Here is a 22,345-nt window from a genome sequence, read left to right as displayed (position 1 = left end):
TGCAATGCTCTAATGCTATCGGTACTAGATAATATTGAGAATAGTATCAACGCCTGCCTGCTGCTGGGTAACGATCATAGACGTAATGGCCAGGGATAGAGCCCCTAGTGGTGTATAGCAGGTCTTGCAGCTTTGCAATATAGTTGGCTTCCAATTCAGTTGAACCTGTGTGACATCTCCTGGCAAGATGGGTGAAACTACATCTCCCTTAGTCATTTTAGAAAGCCAGAACAGTACCACATGTTTAAAAACTTCAAAAAGAGAAACACCTTTATTTAAGCTTGAGGCCCTAGTTTTCCATTCACTACAATATGTCTTACCAGGTCAAAATGGACTTCCATTTGCCTGTGATGGGGACTAGAATCATGACAATAACAAAGATATTATTTTTAAAACAAAACCTAATTTTACAAAAAAAAACATTTTACTGTCTTTACCAAAAACAAGATCACGTCACTTAACTTAGGGGATCACAAATGCATGCAAAACTACCAGTAATAAAAACGTGAATGAAGTAATCATAACTGCTGCACTAGACAGGCACCAGTTCTGCCTCTACTCCTAATTTAAATGACATTTAAAATATATATTAAAATAAATTTAGCAGTAGAAAACTGACTGCCATAAAACTGCTTTGACACAACTAACAGTCTGACAGTGATGCAATAGTAACTACTGGTTCTCTATAAAAAACCTTACATCTATACAGATAACTGTTGTTTCTCCTATATTTCAGGCTTCCTCACTCCAGTGTTTATAAATACAGAATGTCATCATAACCTCGTCCCAGATCTGTTTGTGCTGTATATCCCAGTCCCACGGTCGTTGATATGACAATGACTGACTCAGTGGCCTTGTGATTAGAGTGTCCGCCCTGAGATTGGAAGGTCGATCCTCAGCCGAGTCATACCAAAGACTGTGAAAATGGGACCTAGTGCGTCTCCGCTTGGCACTCAGCATTAAGGAGATAGATTAGGGGTAAGGGCCTGCGATAGACTAGCGTCCTGTCCAGGAGGTGTACTTGTATATCAAGCTGCCTCATCTGTAGCGTGAGTAATGTACCCAGATGCGCCTATGAGCTGTTCCAGCTTGCAGAAGTCAACGCTTGTGCAAGTCTACTTACTTACAGGAGTTGGAAAACCAGTACAAACTGATCTGGGACCAGGCTACCATAATGGAGCTTGAGACGCTCCAATAAAAATTTGAATGAAAAGTACCCCACTGAGTAGAGAGATACTGAATTCCAAACCTACTGCCTAGCCATGCCTGTAGATCTGAACGCATTAGACAGATGGAAGCAATAGCTATTACCATACTGGTTATATTTATCTAATGCTCGCAGAAGTGCCTAGGCTGTAGGGGTCCTTTTGGATCAGAAATGGTCATCTTCACTGAAGATGCCAGAGGTGAATAGAAACACAACATGGTATGATATTATAGAGTAAGTATTCATTCACAAACATGGGTCCCTTCTGGGTCAGAAAAGGGCAACGTTGAGAGGTCAACCATCCTGCTTCATCTGCTGCTTATGATGACCCCTTCTATAAAAAAAAAAACACCAGACATGAAATATGACAAGCTGGATCAACGTACTCAGGACATTTGATAAAAAGGAATTAAAATAACACAAGAGTTAGGAAAGACCGACTCTTCGGAGTGAATGAATATAGAATAGGCCTACATACAGTCCTGAACATTCACTGAAAAGACTATAGGTCACTAACATAGAAATAGAATACTAGAATGGACATTAGTAATTATATTTCTATGGTTACTATGCCCAAAACGGTAGCTATGAGAGGTTCTAGAGTTAAACAACATATGACCAGTGTATCAAATGTGACATATATTTAGACAGCATTGAATCAAACCCATAACAAGGACTGGATGGATGTGTGGGGGACACAACAGAGAACAAGAAATGTGCCATGAACTCCCTAATGGTCTCTACATTAAGGTTGGATCAGCTAGTTATACTGGTCTATTAGCTGACGACCATTCCCTAACAAGGTAGTCCAGGAGCTAGCGAGCTACAAGCAGTAGCAACAGAACCAACTTTGAATGAGTCTGAGTGGTTCAAGGCCACAAGGATGTGTGTTCACCATTGTCCTTAAAATAACTTCATGTCCATAGTATGACCTGGTTGGCCAATGAACACTGAGGCTGCTTGTGGAACAAGAAGAGTGTCCTAGGTTACTGATCAGTATTCTGCCCTACCAAGCAAAAAGGCAGTAACTGCTCGTTTGGTCAAAAATGTGTTAATGTCATTTTTTGCTACATTAAATGCATGCTTAATCATGTGGACAAGTATCCTGCCTCTACTGTATTGTGTTTTGGAGAAAATGGGGGTCATGTTAGCAGTTACTTCATAAAGTTCCTGTGAAACAAAGGTAAACAAAAGCCATATTCATCAGTTCCACGCTATGAGCAGTTACTGCCTTTTTGCTTGGTAGGGCAGAATTGCCCAATGGTGAGTTTCCACAAACACTCAATGGTAAAAAATCAAAGCCAGGGGAGCATATTGGTTTGACCAGGCCAACCTTACATTGAGTGTCCATGGATCATTCACAGTCAAAAAAATACTAGTCCAATTGAGGCTACAACATATCAGTTTGTGAATTCATTATTGCCATAGTAATATGACAGCTTGCCCAAACCTCTCCCACTCTAGGTCTTGTACCATGTACGTAACAATACAAAAATTTGAATAAAATGAGTAGAAAATTATTCACTATCCCATCAACAGGATATGAGTTCAGTGGTGAGAACAGCATAAGGTTTGGTGTCTTTCTCTTGTGTCTTAGCCAGGTTTATCTGGGCTGAGGGACGACACAGTACTGGTCTGCTCCAGTATGTGGCATCATTGAGCGGAGGACTGCTGACTGTGTGTTAGGTGGGGGGGGGTTCTCCGAGGGGTCAGAGGTTAGACAGCCAGACGGCTGTTCTGCTGCTGTAGGGGGCTCCAAGTGGCCTGGTGCCCAGGTGCATCCTGGGAGTAGGCTCCTCCTCTGCTCTCGCAGGAGAATGACTGGTTCTCCTCCTTGGGAAGGCTGGTCCTCGCTCCACACAGACGCCGGTGACGTAGCAGACGGTCCGTCCGTGAGAAGTTCTGAAACGAGGGTAGAGGGAGAGCAAACTCATAACCACAAATGACAGGAGTCTGTAATGTACCTACCTATTGACTCCAAACCCTGGATCATGTTCAACAGGAAAACATTGTGGAGTGCTGCAGATAGAAATGTGATGAAAAGAGCCGACATTATTCCTTATTTTACGAATCAACACTATTTTTATTTGTCAAGTGCCGAATATAAGGGTGTGAACTTAACTGTGAAATTCTTGCTTACGAGCCCTTCCCAACGATGGAGAGTTAAAATAGTAATAAGAGGAATGAAATACACAAGAACGGAGCTATTTACAGGGAGTACCAGATCAATGTGCAGGTGTACACGGTATCTGAGATACAGTAGATACAGTGCATTCGGAAAGTATTCAGACCCCTTGACTTTTTCAAATTTTGTTACGTTAGACTTATTGTAAAAATAGGTTAAATACATTTTTTCCTCATTAATCTACACACAATAACAAAGCAGAAAAAGGTTTCTCACATTTTTTGCAAATTTATAAAATTTCAAAAACAGGAATACCTTATTTACATAAGTATTCAGGCCCTTTGCTATGAGACTCGAAATTGAGCTCAGGTGCATCCTGTTTCCATTAATCATCGTTGAGATGTTTCTACAAATTGATTGGAGTCCACCTGTGGAAATTCAATTGATTGGACATGATTTGGAAAGGCACACACCTGTCTACATAAGGTCCCACAGTTGACAGTGCATGTCAGAGCAAAAACATAGCCATGAGGTCAAAGAAATTGTCCGTAGAGCTCCGAAACAGGACTGTGTCGAGGCACAGATCTGGGGGGGTACCAAAACATTTCTGCAGCATTGAAGGTCCCCAAGAACACAGTGGCCTCCATAATTCTTAAATGGAAGAAGTTAGAAACCACCAAGACTCTTCCTAAAGCTGGCAGCCCGGCCAAACTGAGCAATCAGGGCAGAAGGGCCTTGGTAAGGGAGGTGACCAAGAACCCGATGGTGACCCGGACAGAGCTCCAGAGTTCCTCTGTGAAGATGGGAGAACCTTCCAGAAGGACAACCATCTCTGCAGCACTCCACCAATCAGGCCTTTATGGTAGTGGCCAGACGGAAGCCACTCCTCAGTAAAAGGCACATGACAGCCCGCTTGATGTTTGCCAAAAGGCACCTAAAGGACTCTCAGACCATGAGAAACAAGATTCTCTGGTCTGGTGAAACCAAGATTGAACTCTTTGGCCTGAAAGCCAAGCATCACGTCTGGAGGAAACCTGGCACCAATCTTACGGTGAAGCATGGTGGTGGCAGAATCATGCATTGTGGATTTTTTTCAGTGGCAGGGACTGGGAGACTATTCAGGATCAAGGCAAAGATGAACAGAGGAAAGTACAAAGAAATCCTTGATGAAAACCTGCTCACTGGGGTGAAGGTTCACCTTCCAACAGGACAACCACCCTAAGCACACAGCCAAGACAATGCAGGAGTGGCTTCGGGACAAGTCTCTGAATGTCCTTGAGTGGCCCAGCTAGAGCCCGGACTTGAACATCTCTGGAGAGTCCTGGATATAGCTATGCAGCGACAATCCCCATCCAACCTGACAGAGCTTGAGAGAATCTGTAGAGAAGAATGGAGAAATTCCCCAAACACAGGTGTGCCAAGCTTGTAGCATCATACCCAAGACAACTCGAGGCTGTAATCGCTGCCAAAGAAGCTTTACTGAGTAAAAGGTCTGAATACTTAAGTAAATGTGACATTTACCTTTTTTTATTTTGAATAAATTAGCAACAATTTCTAAATACCTGTTTTTGCTTTGTCATTATGGGGTATTGTGTGTAGATTGAGGGGGAAAAACAACTTAATCCATTTTAGAATAAGGCTGTAATGTTACAAAATGTGGAAAAGTCAAGGGGTCTGAATACTTTCAGGAATGCACTGTATGTACGTACAGTGCATTCCTGAAAGTATTCAGACCCCTTGACTTTTCCACATTTTGTAACATTACAGCCTTATTCTAAAATGGATTAAGTTGAAGGCAGTTAGCCTTGTGGTTAGAGCGTTGGACTAGTAACCGGAAGGTTGCAAGATCGAATCCCCGAGCTGACAAGGTAAAAATCTGTTGTTCTGCCCCTGAACAAGGCAGTTAGCCCACTGTTCCTAGGCCGTCAATGAGAATAAGAATTTGTTCTTAACTGACCTGCCTAGTTAAATAAAGGTAAAATAAAATGTAAAAAATGTACATGAAGGCAGGGTAAGTGACTAGGCACCAGGATAGATAATATTAAGAGTAAAATAAAGAACAGAGTAGTAGCAGCAAATGATGAGTGTAAAAGTGTGTGTGTGTATGTAGTGAATGTGTGTGGGTTTTGTGTGAGTGTGTATATAGTGGGTATAGTCTTGTGAGTGTATGTAGAGTCAGTGCATTATAGTCCGGGTAAACACTAATAAACTATTTAGCAGTCTTATGGCTTGAGGGTCGAAGTTGCCTCGGAGCCTGTTGGTCCGAGAGCTGATGCTCTGGTAGGGAGCTAGGCCCCACCTTCTGTAGCGCTTTGCGGTTGAGAGTGGTGCATTTGCCATACCAAGCGGTGATGCAGCCAGTCAAGATGCACTTGATGGTGCAGCTGTAAACCGTTGAGGATCCAAGGGCCCATGCCAAATCTTTTCAGCCCCCTGAGGGGCAAGAGGCGCTGTCGTATCCTCTTCACGATGGTGCAGGTGTGTGTGGACCATGTTAAGTCCTTAGTGATGTGGACACCAAGGAAAATAAAGTTCTTGACCCGCTCCACTAGAGCCCTGCCAATGTGGATGGAGGCGTGCTCTCCCCGCTTTAGTCCACGATCAGCTCCTTGGTCTTACTGACGTGGAGGGAGAGGTTGTTGTCATGGTGCCACACTGCCAACTCTCTGACCTCCTCCTTCTGTGATCAGGCCTACCACCGTCAGCAAACTTGATGATGGTGTTGGAGTCGTGAGCAGCCACGCAATCGTGGGTGAACAAGGAGTACAGGAGGGGACTAAGCACACACCCTAGAGGGGCCCCTAAGTTGAGGGTCAGCGTGGCGGATGTGTTGTTGCCTACCCTCACCACCTGGAGGCAGCCCATCAGGAAGTCTAAGACCCAGTTACAGAGGGAGATGTTCATTCCCAGCTGGGAGAGGGCAGTGTGAAGTGCAATTGAGATCGCTTCATCAGTGGATCTGTTTTGCGTCATCTGTGTTTCTGTTGGGGAGGTATGCAAATTGGAGTGGCTTCAGGGTGTCTGGAATGATGGTGCTAATTGTGTCATGACCAGCCTTTCAAAGCACTTCATATTTACAGATGTGAGTGCTACTGGGAGGTAGTCATTTAGTCAGGTTACCTTGGAGTTTTTGTGAACAAGGTCAATGGTGGTCAGCTTAAAACATGTTGGAATTACACTTCAGAAAGGTATGTTGGTTCTACATAACATATTTCTATTTGAACGTTCCAAAACATTGTATCCTGTCCTGCTGATACCAGGTGTGTGTGTGTGTTAGGAATGGGGTAGTGTGTGTACCAGGTGTGTGTGTGTGTTAGGAATGGGGTAGTGTGTGTACCAGGTGTGTGTGTGTGTGTTAGGAATGGGGTAGTGTGTGTACCAGGTGTGTGTGTGTGTGTTAGGAATGGGGTAGTGTGTGTACCAGGTGTGTGTGTGTGTGTTAGGAATGGGGTAGTGTGTGTACCAGGTGTGTGTGTGTGTGTTAGGAATGGGGTAGTGTGTGTACCAGGTGTGTGTGTGTGTGTTAGGAATGGGGTAGTGTGTGTACCAGGTGTGTGTGTGTGTTAGGAATGGGGTAGTGTGTGTACCAGGTGTGTGTGTGTGTGTTAGGAATGGGGTAGTGTGTGTACCAGGTGTGTGTGTGTGTTAGGAATGGGGTAGTGTGTGTACCAGGTGTGTGTGTGTGTGTTAGGAATGGGGTAGTGTGTGTACCAGGTGTGTGTGTGTGTGTTAGGAATGGGGTAGTGTGTGTACCAGGTGTGTGTGTGTGTTAGGAATGGGGTAGTGTGTGTACCAGGTGTGTGTGTGTGTGTTAGGAATGGGGTAGTGTGTGTACCAGGTGTGTGTGTGTGTGTTAGGAATGGGGTAGTGTGTGTACCAGGTGTGTGTGTGTGTGTTAGGAATGGGGTAGTGTGTGTACCAGGTGTGTGTGTGTGTGTTAGGAATGGGGTAGTGTGTGTACCAGGTGTGTGTGTGTGTTAGGAATGGGGTAGTGTGTGTACCAGGTGTGTGTGTGTGTGTTAGGAATGGGGTAGTGTGTGTACCAGGTGTGTGTGTGTGTTAGGAATGGGGTAGTGTGTGTACCAGGTGTGTGTGTGTGTTAGGAATGGGGTAGTGTGTGTACCAGGTGTGTGTGTGTGTTAGGAATGGGGTAGTGTGTGTACCAGGGTGTGTGTGTGTGTTAGGAATGGGGTAGTGTGTGTACCAGGTGTGTGTGTGTGTGTTAGGAATGGGGTAGTGTGTGTACCAGGTGTGTGTGTGTGTTAGGAATGGGGTAGTGTGTGTACCAGGTGTGTGTGTGTGTGTTAGGAATGGGGTAGTGTGTGTACCAGGTGTGTGTGTGTGTTAGGAATGGGGTAGTGTGTGTACCAGGTGTGTGTGTGTGTTAGGAATGGGGTAGTGTGTGTACCAGGTGTGTGTGTGTGTTAGGAATGGGGTAGTGTGTGTACCAGGTGTGTGTGTGTGTTAGGAATGGGGTAGTGTGTGTACCAGGTGTGTGTGTGTGTTAGGAATGGGGTAGTGTGTGTACCAGGTGTGTGTGTGTGTTAGGAATGGGGTAGTGTGTGTACCAGGTGTGTGTGTGTGTTAGGAATGGGGTAGTGTGTGTACCAGGTGTGTGTGTGTGTTAGGAATGGGGTAGTGTGTGTACCAGGTGTGTGTGTGTGTTAGGAATGGGGTAGTGTGTGTACCAGGTGTGTGTGTGTGTTAGGAATGGGGTAGTGTGTGTACCAGGTGTGTGTGTGTGTTAGGAATGGGGTAGTGTGTGTACCAGGTGTGTGTGTGTGTTAGGAATGGGGTAGTGTGTGTACCAGGTATGTGTGTGTTAGGAATGGGGTAGTGTGTGTACCAGGTGTGTGTGTTAGGAATGGGGTAGTGTGTGTACCAGGTGTGTGTTCGGAATGGGGTAGTGTGTGTACCAGGTGTGTGTTCGGAATGGGGTAGTGTGTGTACCAGGTGTGTGTTCGGAATGGGGTAGTGTGTGTACCAGGTATGTGTGTTAGGAATGGGGTAGTGTGTGCCCCAGGTGTGTGTGTGTGTGTATTAGGAATGGGGTAGTGTGTGTGTACCAGGTGTGTGTGTGTTAGGAATGGGGTAGTGTGTGCGTGTGTATTAGGAATGGGGTAGTGTGTGCCCCAGGGTGTGTGTGTGTGTGTGTGTGTGTGTATTAGGAATGGGGTAGAGTGTGTACCAGGTGTGTGTTCGGAATGGGGTAGTGTGTGTACCAGGTATGTGTGTTAGGAATGGGGTAGTGTGTGTACCAGGTATGTGTGTTAGGAATGGGGTAGTGTGTGTACCAGGTGTGTGTGTTAGGAATGGGGTAGTGTGTGTACCAGGTGCGTGTGTATTAGGAATGGGGTAGTGTGCGCCCCAGGTGTGTGTGTGTGTGTGTATTAGGAATGGGGTAGAGTGTGTACCAGGTATGTGTGTTAGGAATGGGGTAGTGTGTGTACCAGGTATGTGTGTTAGGAATGGGGTAGTGTGTGTACCAGGTATGTGTGTTAGGAATGGGGTAGTGTGTGTACCAGGTGTGTGTGTTAGGAATGGGGTAGTGTGTGTACCAGGTGTGTGTGTGTGTTAGGAATGGGGTAGTGTGTGTACCAGGTGTGTGTGTGTGTTAGGAATGGGGTAGTGTGTGTACCAGGTGTGTGTGTGTTAGGAATGGGGTAGTGTGTGTACCAGGTGTGTGTGTGTTAGTAATGGGGTAGTGTGTGTACCAGGTGTGTGTGTGTTAGGAATGGGGTAGTGTGTGTACCAGGTGTGTGTGTGTTAGGAATGGGGTAGTGTGTGTACCAGGTGTGTGTGTGTTAGGAATGGGGTAGTGTGTGTACCAGGTGTGTGTGTTAGGAATGGGGTAGTGTGTGCCCCAGGTGTGTGTGTGTGTGTATTAGGAATGGGGTAGAGTGTGTACCAGGTGTGTGTTCGGAATGGGGTAGTGTGTGTACCAGGTGTGTGTTCGGAATGGGGTAGTGTGTGTACCAGGTATGTGTGTTAGGAATGGGGTAGTGTGTGTACCAGGTGTGTGTGTTAGGAATGGGGTAGTGTGTGTACCAGGTGTGTGTGTTAGGAATGGGGTAGTGTGTGTACCAGGTGTGTGTGTGTTAGGAATGGGGTAGTGTGTGTACCAGGTGTGTGTGTGTTAGGAATGGGGTAGTGTGTGCGTGTGTATTAGGAATGGGGTAGTGTGCGCCCCAGGTGTGTGTGTGTGTGTGTATTAGGAATGGGGTAGAGTGTGTACCAGGTATGTGTGTTAGGAATGGGGTAGTGTGTGTACCAGGTATGTGTGTTAGGAATGGGGTAGTGTGTGTACCAGGTGTGTGTGTTAGGAATGGGGTAGTGTGTGTACCAGGTGTGTGTGTTAGGAATGGGGTAGTGTGTGTACCAGGTGTGTGTGTGTTAGGAATGGGGTAGTGTGTGTACCAGGTGTGTGTGTGTTAGGAATGGGGTAGTGTGTGTACCAGGTGTGTGTGTGTTAGGAATGGGGTAGTGTGTGTACCAGGTGTGTGTGTGTTAGGAATGGGGTAGTGTGTGTACCAGGTGTGTGTGTTAGGAATGGGGTAGTGTGTGTACCAGGTGTGTGTGTTAGGAATGGGGTAGTGTGTGTACCAGGTGTGTGTGTTAGGAATGGGGTAGTGCGTGTACCAGGTGTGTGTGTTAGGAATGGGGTAGTGCGTGTACCAGGTGTGTGTGTTAGGAATGGGGTAGTGTGTGTACCAGGTGTGTGTGTTAGGAATGGGGTAGTGTGTGTACCAGGTGTGTGTGTTAGGAATGGGGTAGTGTGTGTACCAGGTGTGTGTGTGTTAGGAATGGGGTAGTGTGTGTACCAGGTGGTGTGTGTGTTAGGAATGGGGTAGTGTGTGTACCAGGTGTGTGTGTGTTAGGAATGGGGTAGTGTGTGTACCAGGTGTGTGTGTGTGTTAGGAATGGGGTAGTGTGTGTACCAGGTGTGTGTGTTAGGAATGGGGTAGTGTGTGTACCAGGTGTGTGTGTTAGGAATGGGGTAGTGTATGTACTAGGTGTGTGTGTTAGGAATGGGGTAGTGTGTGTACCAGGTGTGTGTGTTAGGAATGGGGTAGTGTGTGTACCAGGTGTGTGTTCGGAATGGGGTAGTGCGTGTACCAGGTGTGTGTTCGGAATGGGGTAGTGCGTGTACCAGGTGTGTGTTCGGAATGGGGTAGTGTGTGTACCAGGTATGTGTGTGTGTGTCTATTAGGAATGGGGTAGTGTGTGCCCCAAGTGTGTGTGTGTTAGGAATGGGGTAGTGTGTGCGTGTGTATTAGGAATGGGGTAGTGTGTGCCCTAGGTGTGTGTGTGTATTAGGAATGGGGTAATGTGTGTACCAGGTGTGTGTGTGTGTGTGTCTATTAGGAATGGGGTAGTGTGTGCCCCAAGTGTGTGTGTGTTAGGAATGGGGTAGTGTGTGCGTGTGTATTAGGAATGGGGTAGTGTGTGCCCCAGGTGTGTGCGTGTGTATTAGGAATGGGGTAGAGTGTGTACCAGGTGTGTGTGTTAGGAATAGGGTAGTGTGTGTGTGTTAGGAATGGGGTAGTGTGTGTGTGTACCAGGTGTGTGTGTTAGGAATAGGGTAGTGCGTGTGTACCAGGTGTGTGTGTACAGTGTGCAGTGCAGATCTCTCTTACTTGATTGCAGCGATCACACTGGTAGGGCTTCTCTCCACTGTGAACCCTCTTGTGTCTGTCCAGATGATATCGCTGAATAAACCGCATGTCACACACGTCACATGCAAACGGCTTCTCCCCTAAACAACACAAAAACACTGTTCAAAACATAGTGGTATGGATGACTTTGATGGATTTTTTACTTAAAACTATAAAACATTGTTTTTTGGTTGTGAGTGAGAGTCGTGCATATTTCTCTACTAAGTGATTGTTTTTCTGATGAATGTTATAACTGTTGCCACATTTGCTGAGTATTCCTGAGCAAGGAAGGGGAAAGTGATATCAACCTGTATGAGTGAGGATGTGCCTCTTCAGGTGGTAGCTACTGCGGAACGCTCCATAGCAGTGCTCACAGATGAAGTTCTTCTGTACTAGTGAATCATGATCATCATCCCCGTTAATATCCATCTCCACCTGCTGAGAAACCCAATGAGTGTTCAGAAGAGTACAACTTCTCATGTCTACACAAACTTCTGTCCTATAAGTGTATCCAACATTGTACATTCCATTTCCCCATCGCACACACTACTTACCTCCACTTTCTCTCTCAGTTTGTTGGGCGTTCCTGATTTTCTGTGCTTCTTCTTTGTCGATTGCATATTCTGGCTGGCCTGCATATCTTTCTCATCCAGCAGCCTGGGCGTGTGAAATGAGTGTCCATCTTTTCTGATTAACTATCGAGGAGAAAGAGGGGGGGAAAGAGGGGGGTTGTTGGTAATTCATGTTTATAACATACTCACCAAAATAGAGCTACGGCTTAGATATGGATTACATGTTTTAGATTGCTGATAGATTTACAATAATTACATAAACATCATTTCTGATTAATTGCCAAATGTAAACAACAACAGTGTTGTTCTCCATGCCAATGAACACAGAAGCACTTGTGTGTATACTACGTCCTATGGGCCTAAAACGTTAGTGTGTCTCTGTTTCTCACCAGGGGTGGGCAGCTGACTCCCGAGGGCAGGACCATGTGGCTGTGGTGGGCCTGGTGGTTGTTGTGGTGGCCGTGGTGAGCCTCGTGAGACTGCTGCTGGTGGCTTTCAGGGTTGCTGTGGTCTCTCTGACCCTGGCCTTGCTGTGACGTCAACTTCTTCTGACTGCCAGACATGTTGTTGGCCTGCATCAGGGCGATGCTGGACAGCACCGTCTCACAGCCCAGCAACCCAGCCTACAGGAACAACACAAAACAGCAGTTCAGTAGGAGCGTAGTATGGTGGCCTAGGAGGGTCATCAACCCAGCCTGCAGGAACAACACAGGACAAAACACACAGAAGCTCAGAGTCAGCGTCAAGGTCCATGCCAGGGCCGCAGTCCCAAGCATAAAGGCCCAACACACAGGGCAAAAATCCTGCGGGGACTGTAGATGGTCATTTACTGACTGTTCTCGGTTCTTTTTTTGTCCTGGTGTGACAGGCTTCTAAGGGAAAAACTGTGAGGAAGAGGGAACAGAGACAAAAAACAAGAGACTAAATAAATAGAAACAAAACAATGATGGAAGGAGAATTCAACTGACCCATTTCATGTGGTCTCGAACGGAGTTGTTGGGGTGGTGTGTCATCGCCGGTGCGTGGTTTGAATGCGTGTGTGTGTTTGGGGGTAAAGGGGTGCGTCAAGGTGGGTCACTCAGGATGAGGGGTGTGAGAAGAGACCACACTCACCCAAATAATCAGGGGCCAAGGCCTGGAAATAGAGGGTTATTGTGAGGCCAAAATGATTGTATTTTGTTTATTTTTATTTGGACTATGACTACTGGTATTCATATTCAGGCCTATATATACTAGTTACAATTGGCTTTGTCAACTCAACAAAGGAAGTTTATATCAGGCTTGGAGAAAGCAGCCACAATGGTTTGGTGTATGCCACCTCTTCCCATGGAAAACAGAAAAAATTGTTGCAATGAAGACAGAAATAAAGGTGGACAAGGACAGTTTTTTTAAATGATCTTGTAGTTCATGAAGATGATCTGATAAGGGGTGATGATTAATGTATATGCAAGTTACTCAAGAGAACATTCAATATTGACCAAAGTATTATGCTAACGATATGATATCACATTTTTGGAGTCAAGTACAAAACCAAACAAGAAAGCCTAATTTAGCCTAGCCACACAGTTGATCATCTTCTATGCAAGTACTCAAGTCTTCATGCAAAGGGCCAGCTAAAGCTGCCTGGAAGTGAGGGTCTACCTAGCTAGCTAGCTTGTTAAAGCTGCCTGGAAGTGAGGGTCTACCTAGCTAGCTAGCTTGTTAAAGCTGCCTGGAAGTGAGGGTCTACCAAGCTAGCTTCTTGTTAAAGCTCACACCCACAGCACAATGATAATGCAGTATGGGTCAAATGCATTGGATAGATAACCTATGTTTTGATATTGCAATACGCTAAGGCCTGTAAAAAAAGCAGTAGTATTCAGTGCTCTAATTAGCTACAATAATGTCTGAATACTGAGAGAGAAAATATTTGCCAGCTCAACGTTAGTTAGTTACCTAATAAGCTAGCTAGCCATCTATCTAGCTAGCTAACTAGATATCACAGTCTGCCTGAGTTTTCGAGGCCAAATACCAAGACATGGGTAAGATGAGTGAAAATATTGTTCCGCTAAATATTTTGTGAATAATCAATCATGAAGTAACGTATGAGGTAAAGCAAGGGTCTGCTGAGGTGAAGCTAGGGCAAGAAGAAGACTCACTGGTTGAGTCCCCACCCGCACGGACAACACAACAACAGGCAGGGCGTGCGTGTTGAGCAAACTACACATTGTTAAAACTCAAATTTGCCTTAAAATTCTGGGAAATAACTTAATCATATGCATTGTTAACTCTATGGTGGCTTTGTTGGGAAGTACATTTTAGAATTGGTTTACCTTAAGATTTTGTTGAGTTTTGCAGATTAATATTTCTTGTCGGAGTTCCAATTTTTCTCAGTTTACAAACACAGGAAACGCTACCGGAAGTGTTCACCCGTAGAGCGTGTCCACGTGATTTCAGAACAACGACGCATAATGTCGGCCATGTTGGCAAGGGAAAGATAATGGGTAGTTTCACATATGGAACAATGACTCAGATATTTCCGCGGATGTATAAATATGAAGCATCCTGTTTTACACTCCACCAAATATGGTGATGGGAAGGAAGCCCAGTGGCCTGCAGTGGGAGAAGATAGAGCAAGATGGATTTTGGCTGACGTTCTGCTAATTTTCTCATCGATTAAGCATTTCATCTCAATACAGTTTTCTATTTCCAAAACTAAAATATGTTACGAATAGAGTGGACTAAGTTTTGTAGACTTTACTATTTGCCAAAGTGTAAAACAATTGTGTTCTTAAGAAGGAGTGCAAAGGCGAATTGAGATATTGCACAAGCGCACTTTACCGAATAAGCGTTCCTAACAGAAATATGCAAATACATGCTGGAACGCGCCAATAGGATCTCGCTAGCTTGTTCTGGGTTCTGCCCACCTCCTTGCTTGTTCTGCCCACTATGATTAATTTGCTCCCGTTGGCAACGATAGGCTCTAGTCTATATTGAGTTAGTTATAAAACATCTTTGGTAATTCTCCCATGAGTTTGATGTGTTCATACCATTCCATTTTTTTCAGTTCTAGACATTATTATGACCGGTCCTGCCCAATTAAGGTGCCACATAAAAACATTACTGTCATCACAGTAAACTACTTCATACACCAACCTTTGACAATCGTTTTGATAATCTGGACTGTTCTCCTTTCCCAGCAAGAACCAGAAACACACAGTCACAAACTCAGGCTGTTCAATTGGAGAGCAGAAGACCTTGGTGAGATGAAAATGGGAAAATAAAAATCTTCTGTAGTGTGTACATTACTATCAATAAAATCTCACCTTGGTGAGATGAAAATGGGAAAATAAAAATCTTCTGTAGTGTGTACATTACTATCAATAAAATCTCACCTTCTCTATAAGTTGAAATCACTCATGTTTCTTCATCTCCTCTACCAGAAACCTGTGGGACAGACAGGGACAAATGATTAATTCCATTCCATTTAAAATGTCTTTCATTGACATAGGTTTTATCAAAATCTTTAAATGAGAGATATGAGATAAGGAGTCACCTTATTTAGAATTACAGCCATGGGGTTGTACCAATTATTTACTGTATATTTACACTAGATAACAGACAGGTGGTGCTGTTTTAAAGCCTCGACGCCGCCATCTTGGCATCATTGTAAAAAATATATATTTTGGAAGCTATAGAAATGCATTTATTAATGTCTACATTGGTTTTGCCACATTTATTATATTACAGACACCTTAATGTATTATTTAAAATTGTGTTATGTGAGCTAAACATAATGATTTCTTTTCTAAATATAAGAACATTTTCCATTGTTTTTATGTTACTGTCCCCATTACAACAAAAAAATACATAAATACATGTAATGTTGTATTTAATTTAAATACTAAATAATTTAATTCATTCCTATGGAGGACTGCTCCTTCTGGGGAGTGCCAATATGGGACAGTGGCTTCAAAGCCTCTAATTGGCTAATACATAGCATCAGCAATCCAGGGTTTATATTCATCATTGGGTTGTACCCAATACCCATGAATACACCTATAGGCTATCTGATTGTACCGTGTATGGGCGAAAGCTCAGTCTACACACTCTGCCAAGCCATGTGAGCCCAAAGCTTTCCACATCAACCACAGCTTCAGATAGTCGATCACTGTATTGACTTGTCCCCTTTGTACAGACTCATGTCATATAACTTATCCTGCTGGAACAGGTATGTTGCATTCGTGCTGTAGCAAGGCTTCAACAGGTTCTGTGGAAAAGAGGAAGACATGAAGATATTCTTAGGTTTCGCACAAGAATGATGACAAATAACTGCATTTTTTATTTGAAGAAAAAACACAGAAGGGACAGTAGAAATATGTAAAAAAGAGCAGTGGTGTGAAGTACTACTTAAGTCGTTTTTTGGGGTACCTGTACTTTACTATTTATATTTTTGACAACTTATACATTTTCTTCACTACAGTACTAAAGAAAAGAATGCACTTTTTACTCCATACATTTCCCCTGACACCCAAAAGTACTTGTTACATTTTGAATGCTTAGCAGGACAAAAAAAATGGTCCAATTCACGCACAAGTATCAAGAGAACATCCCTGGTCATCCCTGCTGCCTCTGATCTGGTGGACTCAGTAAGCATGCATGCTTCATTTGTAAATTATGTCTGAATGTTGGAATGTGCCCCCTGGCTATCCAAAAAAGAAAAGAAAATGGTGCCATCTGGTTTGCTTAATATAAGGAATTTGAAATTATTTACAGTGCATTCAGAAAGTATTCAAACCCCTTGAATTTTTCCACATTTTGTTACGTTACAGACATTGATTAAATTGTTTCCCCCCCTCAATCTACACACAATATCCCATAATGACGAAGAAAAAACAGGTTTTTAGAAATTGTTGCAAATTGATAAAAACAAAAAAACTGAAATATAACATTTACATAAGTATTCAGACCTTTTACTCAGTACTTTGTTGAAGCACCTTTAGCAGCGATTACAGCCTTGAGTCTTCTTGAGTATGACGCTACAAGCTTGGCACACCTGTATTTGGGGGGTTTCTCCCATTCTTCTCTGCAGATCCTCTCAAGCTCTTTCAGGTTGGGTGGGGAGCGTCGCTGTACTTTGCTCCGTTCATCTTTCCCTCGAACCTAACTAGTCTCCTAGTCCCTGCCTCTGAAAAACATCCCCACAGCATGATACTGCCACCACCATGCTTCACCGTATGGATGGTGCCAGGTTTCCTCCAGACGTGATGCTTGGCATTCAGGCCAAAGAGTTCAATCTTGGTTTCATCAGACCAGAGAATCTTGTTTCTCATGGTCTGAGAGTCTTTTAGGTGCATTTTGTCAAACTCCAAGCAGGCTGTCATGTGCCGTGTACTGAGCAGTGGCTTCCGTCTGGCCACTACCATAAAGGCCTGATTGTTAGAGTGCTGCAGAGATGGTTGTCCTTCTGGAAGGTTCTCCCATCTCCATAGAGGAACTCTGGAGCTCTGTCAGAGTGACCATCGGGTTCTTGGTCACCTCCCTGACCAAAGCCCTTCTCCCCGATTGCTCAGTTTGGCCGGGCGGCCAGCTCTAGGAAGAGTCTTGGTGGTTCCAAACTTCTTCCATTTAAGAATCATGGAGGCCACTGTGTTCTTGGGGACCTTCAATGCTGCAGAAATGTTTTGGTACCCTTCCCCAGATCTGTGCCTCAACACAATCCTGTCTCCGAGCTCTACGGACAATTTCTTTGACATCATGGCTTGGTTTTTGCTCTGACATGCACTGTCAACTCTGGGACCTTATGTAGACAGGTGTGTGCCTTTCCAAATCATGTCCAATAAATTGAATTTACCCCAGGTGGACTCCAATTAAGTTGTAGAAACATCTCAAGGATGATCAATGGAAACAGGTTCCACCTGAGCTCAATTTCGAGTCTCATAGCAAAGGGTCTCAAATCAAATCAAATTTTATTTGTCACGTACACATGGTTAGCAGATGTTAATGCGATTGTAGCGAAATGGTTGTGCTTCTAGTTCTGACCATGCGGTAATATCTAACAGGTAATCTAACCTAACAATTTCACAACAACTACCTTATACACACAAGTGTAAAGGAATGAATATGTACTGAAGTGTAAAGGAATGAATATGTACATAAAAATATATGAATGAGTGATGGCCGAACGGCATAGGCAAGATGCAGTAGATGGTATAGAGTACAGTATATACATATGAGATGAGTAATGTAGGGTATGTAAACATTATATAAAGTGGCATTGTTTAAAGTGGCTAGTGGTACATTTATTACATACATTTTTCCATTATTAAAGTGGCTAGAGTTGAGTCAGTATGTTGGCAGCAGCCACTCAATGTTAGTGATGGCTGTTTAACAGTCTGATGGCCTTGAGATAGAAGTTGTTTTTCAGTCTCTCTGTCCCCGCTTTGATGCACCTGTTCTGACCTCGCCTTCTGGATGATAGCAGGGTGAACAGGCAGTGGCTCGGGTGGTTGTTGTCCTTGATGATCTTTTTGGCCTTCCTGTGACATCAGGTGGTGTAGGTGTCCTGGAGGGCAGGTAGTTTTCCCCCGTGTGATGCGTTGCGCAGACCTCACTACCCTCTGGAGAGCCTTACGGTTATGGGCAGAGCAGTTGCCATACCAGGCGGTGATACAGCCCGACAGGATACTCTCGATTGTGCATCTGTAAAAGTTTGTCAATGTTTTTGGTGACAAGCCAAATTTCTTCAGCCTCCTGAAGTTGAAGAGGCGCTGCTGCGCCTTCTTCACGACGCTGTCTATGTGGGTGGACCATTTCAGTTTGTCCGTGATGTGTAAGCCGAGGAACTTAAAACTTTCCACCCTCTCCACTACTGTCCCGTCGATGTGGATAGGGGGCTGCTCCCTCTGCTGTTTCCTGAAGTCCACGATCATCTCCTTTGTTTTATTAACATTGAGTGTGAGGTTATTTTCCTGACACCACACTCCGAGAGCCCTCACCTCCTCCCTGTAGGCCGTCTCGTCGTTGTTGGTAATCAAGCCTACCACTGTAGTGTCGTCTGCAAACTTGATGATTGAGTTGGAGGCGTGCATGGCCACGCAGTCTTGGGTGAACAGGGAGTACAGGAGAGGGCTGAGAACACACCCTTGTGGGGACCCAGTATTGAGGATCAGCGGGGTGGATATGTTGTTACCTACCCTCACCACCTGGGGGCGGCCCGTCAGGAAGTCCAGGACCCAATTGCACAGGGCGGGGTCGAGACCCAGGGTCTCAAGTTAATGACGAGTTTGGAGGGTACTATGGTGTTAAATGCTGAGCTGTATTCGATGAACAGCATTCTTACATAGGTATTCCTCTTGTCCAGATGGGTTAGGGCAGTGTGCAGTGTGATTGCTATTGCGTCGTCTGTGGACCTATTGGGGCGGTAAGCAAATTGGAGTGGGTCTAGGGTGTCACGTAGGGTGGAGGTGATATGGTCCTTGACTAGTCTCTCAAAGCACTTCATGATGACGGAAGTGAGTGCTACGGGGCGATAGTCATTTAGCTCAGTTACCTTAGCTTTCTTGGGAACAGGAACAATGGTGACCCTCTTGAAGCATGTGGGGACAGCAGACTGTGATAAGGATTGATTGAATATGTCCGTAAACACACCAGCCAGCAGGTCTGCGCATGCTCTGAGGACGCAGCTGGGGATGCCGTCTGGGCCGGCAGCTTTGCGAGGGTTAACACGTTTAAATGTGTTACTCACGTTGGCTGCAGGGAAGGAGAGCCTGCAGGTTTTGGTAGCGGGTCGTGTCAGTGGCACTGTATTGTCCTCAAAGTGAGCAAAGAAGTTGTTTAGTCTGTCTGGGAGCAAGACATCGTGGTCCGCGACGGGGCTGGTTTTTCTTTTGTAGTCCGTGATTGACTGTAGACCCTGCCACATATCTCTAGTGTCTGAGCTGTTGAATTGCGACTCTACTTTGTCTCTATACTGACGCTTAGCTTGTTTGATTGCCTGGCGGAGGGAATAGCTACACTGTTTGTATTCGGTCATGTTTCCGATCACCTTGCCCTAATTAAAAGCAGTGGTTCGCGCTTTCAGTTTTGCGCGAATGCTGCCATCAATCCACGGTTTCTGGTTGAAAAGGTTTTAATAGAAGCTGTGGGTACAACATCACCGATGCACTTGCTAATAAACTCGCTCACCAAATTAGCGTATTTATCAATGTTGTTGTTCGACGCTATGCGGAACATATCCCAGTCCACGTGATCGAAGCAATCTTGAAGCGTGGAATCCGATTGGTCGGACCAGCGTTGAACAGACCTGAGCGCGGGTGCTTCCTGTTTTAGTTTCTGTCTATAGGCTGGGAGCAACAAAATGGAGTCGTGGTCAGCTTTTCCGAAAGGAGTGCGGGAGAGGGCCTTCTATGCGTCGCGGAAGTTAGAATAACAATGATCCAGGGCTTTGCCAGCCCGGGTCGTGGAATCGATATGCTGATAGAATTTAGGGAGCCTTGTTTTAAGATTAGCCTTGTTAAAATCCCCAGCTACAATAAATGCAGCCTCAGAATATGTGGTTTCCAGTTTACATAGAGTCGAATGAAGTTCTTTCAGGGCCGTTGATGTGTCTGCTTGGGGGGGAATATACACTACTGTGATTATGATCGAAGAGAATTCTCTTGGTAGATAATGCGGTCGGCATTTGATTGTGAGGAATTCTAAGTCAGGTGAACAAAAGGACTTGAGTTCCTGTATGTTGTTATGATCACATCACGTCTCGTTAATCATAAGGCATACACCCCCGCCCTTCTTCTTAACAGAGAGATGCTTGTTTCTGTCGGCGCAATGCGTAAAGAAACCAGGTGGCTGTACCGACTCCGATAGCGTGTCTCGAGTGAGCCATGTTTCCGTGAAACAACGAACTTTACAGTCTGGGTCTGAATACTTATGTAAATAAGTTATTTCTAAAATTTCTAAAAACCTGTTTTCACTTTGTCGTTATGGGGTATGTGTGTAGATTAATGAGGAAATGAATGAGGAAAAACATTTATTTAATCCATTTTAGAAGAAGGCTGTAAGTTTAATGGAGATGCAGGGAGTCAGGACGCAGGTGCAGTCGATGAGTTTAATAGGAACCAACATGGAATGACTACAAAAACAGGAGTAGAGTCTAAACATGAAAACAGGAAACAATACTAACTAAATAAAGGGGAAGCAATCAGGGAGTGATGAAGTCCAGGTGTGGCTCATGATGGGGCGCAGGTCTGCGTAATGATGGTTGCTAGGTGTGCGTAATGATGGGTTGCCACGACCGGTGGTTAGTAGACCGGCGACGTCGAGCGCCGGGGGAGCGGGAGTAGACGTGACAGTAACGTAACATAATGTGGAAAAAGTCAAGGGGTCTGAATATTTTCCAAATGCACTGTATACTTTTACTTTTGATACTCAGTATATTTTAGCAATTATACTGAACAAAAATATAGAAGGAAGTCAGTCAATGTAAATAAATAAATTAGGCCCTAATCTATGGATTATACATGACTGGGCAGGGACGGAGCCATGGTTACGCCTGGCAGGGCAATGGCCCACCCACTTGGGAGCCAGGCCCAGCCAATCAGAATTAGTTTTCCCCCACAAAATAGCTTTATTACAGACAGATATACTCCTCAGACGATCCCGCAGGTGAAGAAGCCGGATGTGGAGGTCCTGGCTGGTGTGGTTACACGTGGTCTGCGGTTGTGAGGCTGGTTGGACGTACTGTCAAATTCACTAAAATGACGTTGGAGGCGGCTTATGGTAGAGAAATGAACATTAAATTCTCTGGCAACAGCTCTGGTGGACATTCCTGCAGTCAGCATGCCAATTGAACCCTCCCTCAGAAATTGAGACATCTGTGGCATTTTGTTATGTGCAAATTTTAGAGTGGCCTTTTATTGTCCCCAGCACGAGGTCCACCTGTGTAATGATCATGCTGTTAGCCCGTGTTTTTATATGCCACACCTGTCAGGTGGATGGATTATCTTGGAAAAGAAGAAACTATCACTAAGAAGGAAATAAACAAGTTGAGAGAAATATGCTTTTTGTGCATATGGAACATTTCTGGGATATTTTATTTCAGCTCATGAAACATGGGACCAACACTTTTTACATGTTGCGTTTATATTTTTGTTCAGTATATATTTATTTTTGATAAGCCTACTTCCGTATTTTTAAAACCAAATACTTTTCGACTTTTACTGGGTGACTTTCACTTTTACTTGAGTCATTTTCTATTAAGGTATCTTCACTTTACTCAAGTATGACATTTGGGTGCTTTTTCCACAACTAGAAAGGAGAATTGACTCAAATGGCAGGACTCTTATTTTGGCAGAGCATAAGGATATAGAGGAGACAAATAACATGGAAATAAAAGGAGGTGTTGTGTTGTCTTAGCTTGAGCAGAATGACTGAACACTGCAAGGCCGTCAGCAGCATCTTTGCAGTAATTAGTTTTTTTAGTTACGTGTTATTTCTTACATTATTTATTGTATTATTACCTACAGCCAAAAATAACTTTTGGATATTCAATTGGCAGTCACTCACCAGAAATTCGAGCAGAAGTTTTACTTCCTTGACTTGGATCCTTTGTTTGAACTTCCCAAGTCAGCTCTATCCATCCCGGGGGCTGCACCAAAACGCAGAAGCCAGAGAAAAGGAAGAAGAAGCAGGGCCCTAGTCAGACTCAGGCGGCGTGCATGCCATCCACCGCTTCCGAGTATATCACTCAATAATGTTTAGTCCTTGGAAAATAAAGTAGACATGCTTAAGGCGAGGATCTCCTTCCAGA

At 44.5% G+C, this 22,345-nt stretch overlaps 1 protein-coding gene across 3 annotated transcripts; it reads right to left on the bottom strand.

Moving 5' to 3' along the window:
- Window positions 1-243: 243 nt before the first annotated feature.
- On the bottom strand, window positions 244-13,977 carry LOC106572588 (zinc finger protein 281). Of its 3 annotated transcripts, none has more exons than XM_014146907.2 (7): window positions 13,872-13,977; window positions 12,528-12,694; window positions 11,949-12,182; window positions 11,542-11,682; window positions 11,296-11,425; window positions 10,970-11,088; window positions 244-3,109 (listed from the first exon to the last, which is right to left on the bottom strand). In XM_014146907.2, exons 2-7 carry the CDS (start codon window positions 12,570-12,572, stop codon window positions 2,924-2,926), a joined length of 855 nt encoding a protein of 284 aa, XP_014002382.1. In that variant the 5' UTR covers window positions 12,573-12,694; window positions 13,872-13,977; the 3' UTR covers window positions 244-2,923. The 3 variants fall into 3 exon arrangements, with proteins under 3 accessions (XP_014002382.1, XP_014002383.1, XP_014002384.1); XM_014146908.2 differs by having other exon boundaries at window positions 11,296-11,422; XM_014146909.2 differs by lacking the exon at window positions 12,528-12,694 and having other exon boundaries at window positions 13,872-13,972.
- Between the last annotated feature and the right edge of the window lie 8,368 nt (window positions 13,978-22,345).

Source organism: Salmo salar, chromosome ssa15, assembly GCF_905237065.1.
Source record: "Salmo salar chromosome ssa15, Ssal_v3.1, whole genome shotgun sequence".
Classification (NCBI taxonomy): domain Eukaryota; kingdom Metazoa; phylum Chordata; class Actinopteri; order Salmoniformes; family Salmonidae; genus Salmo; species Salmo salar.
The sequence above is the reverse complement of the archived record's forward strand: the minus strand, read 5'-3'. Positions and strand labels throughout refer to the sequence as shown.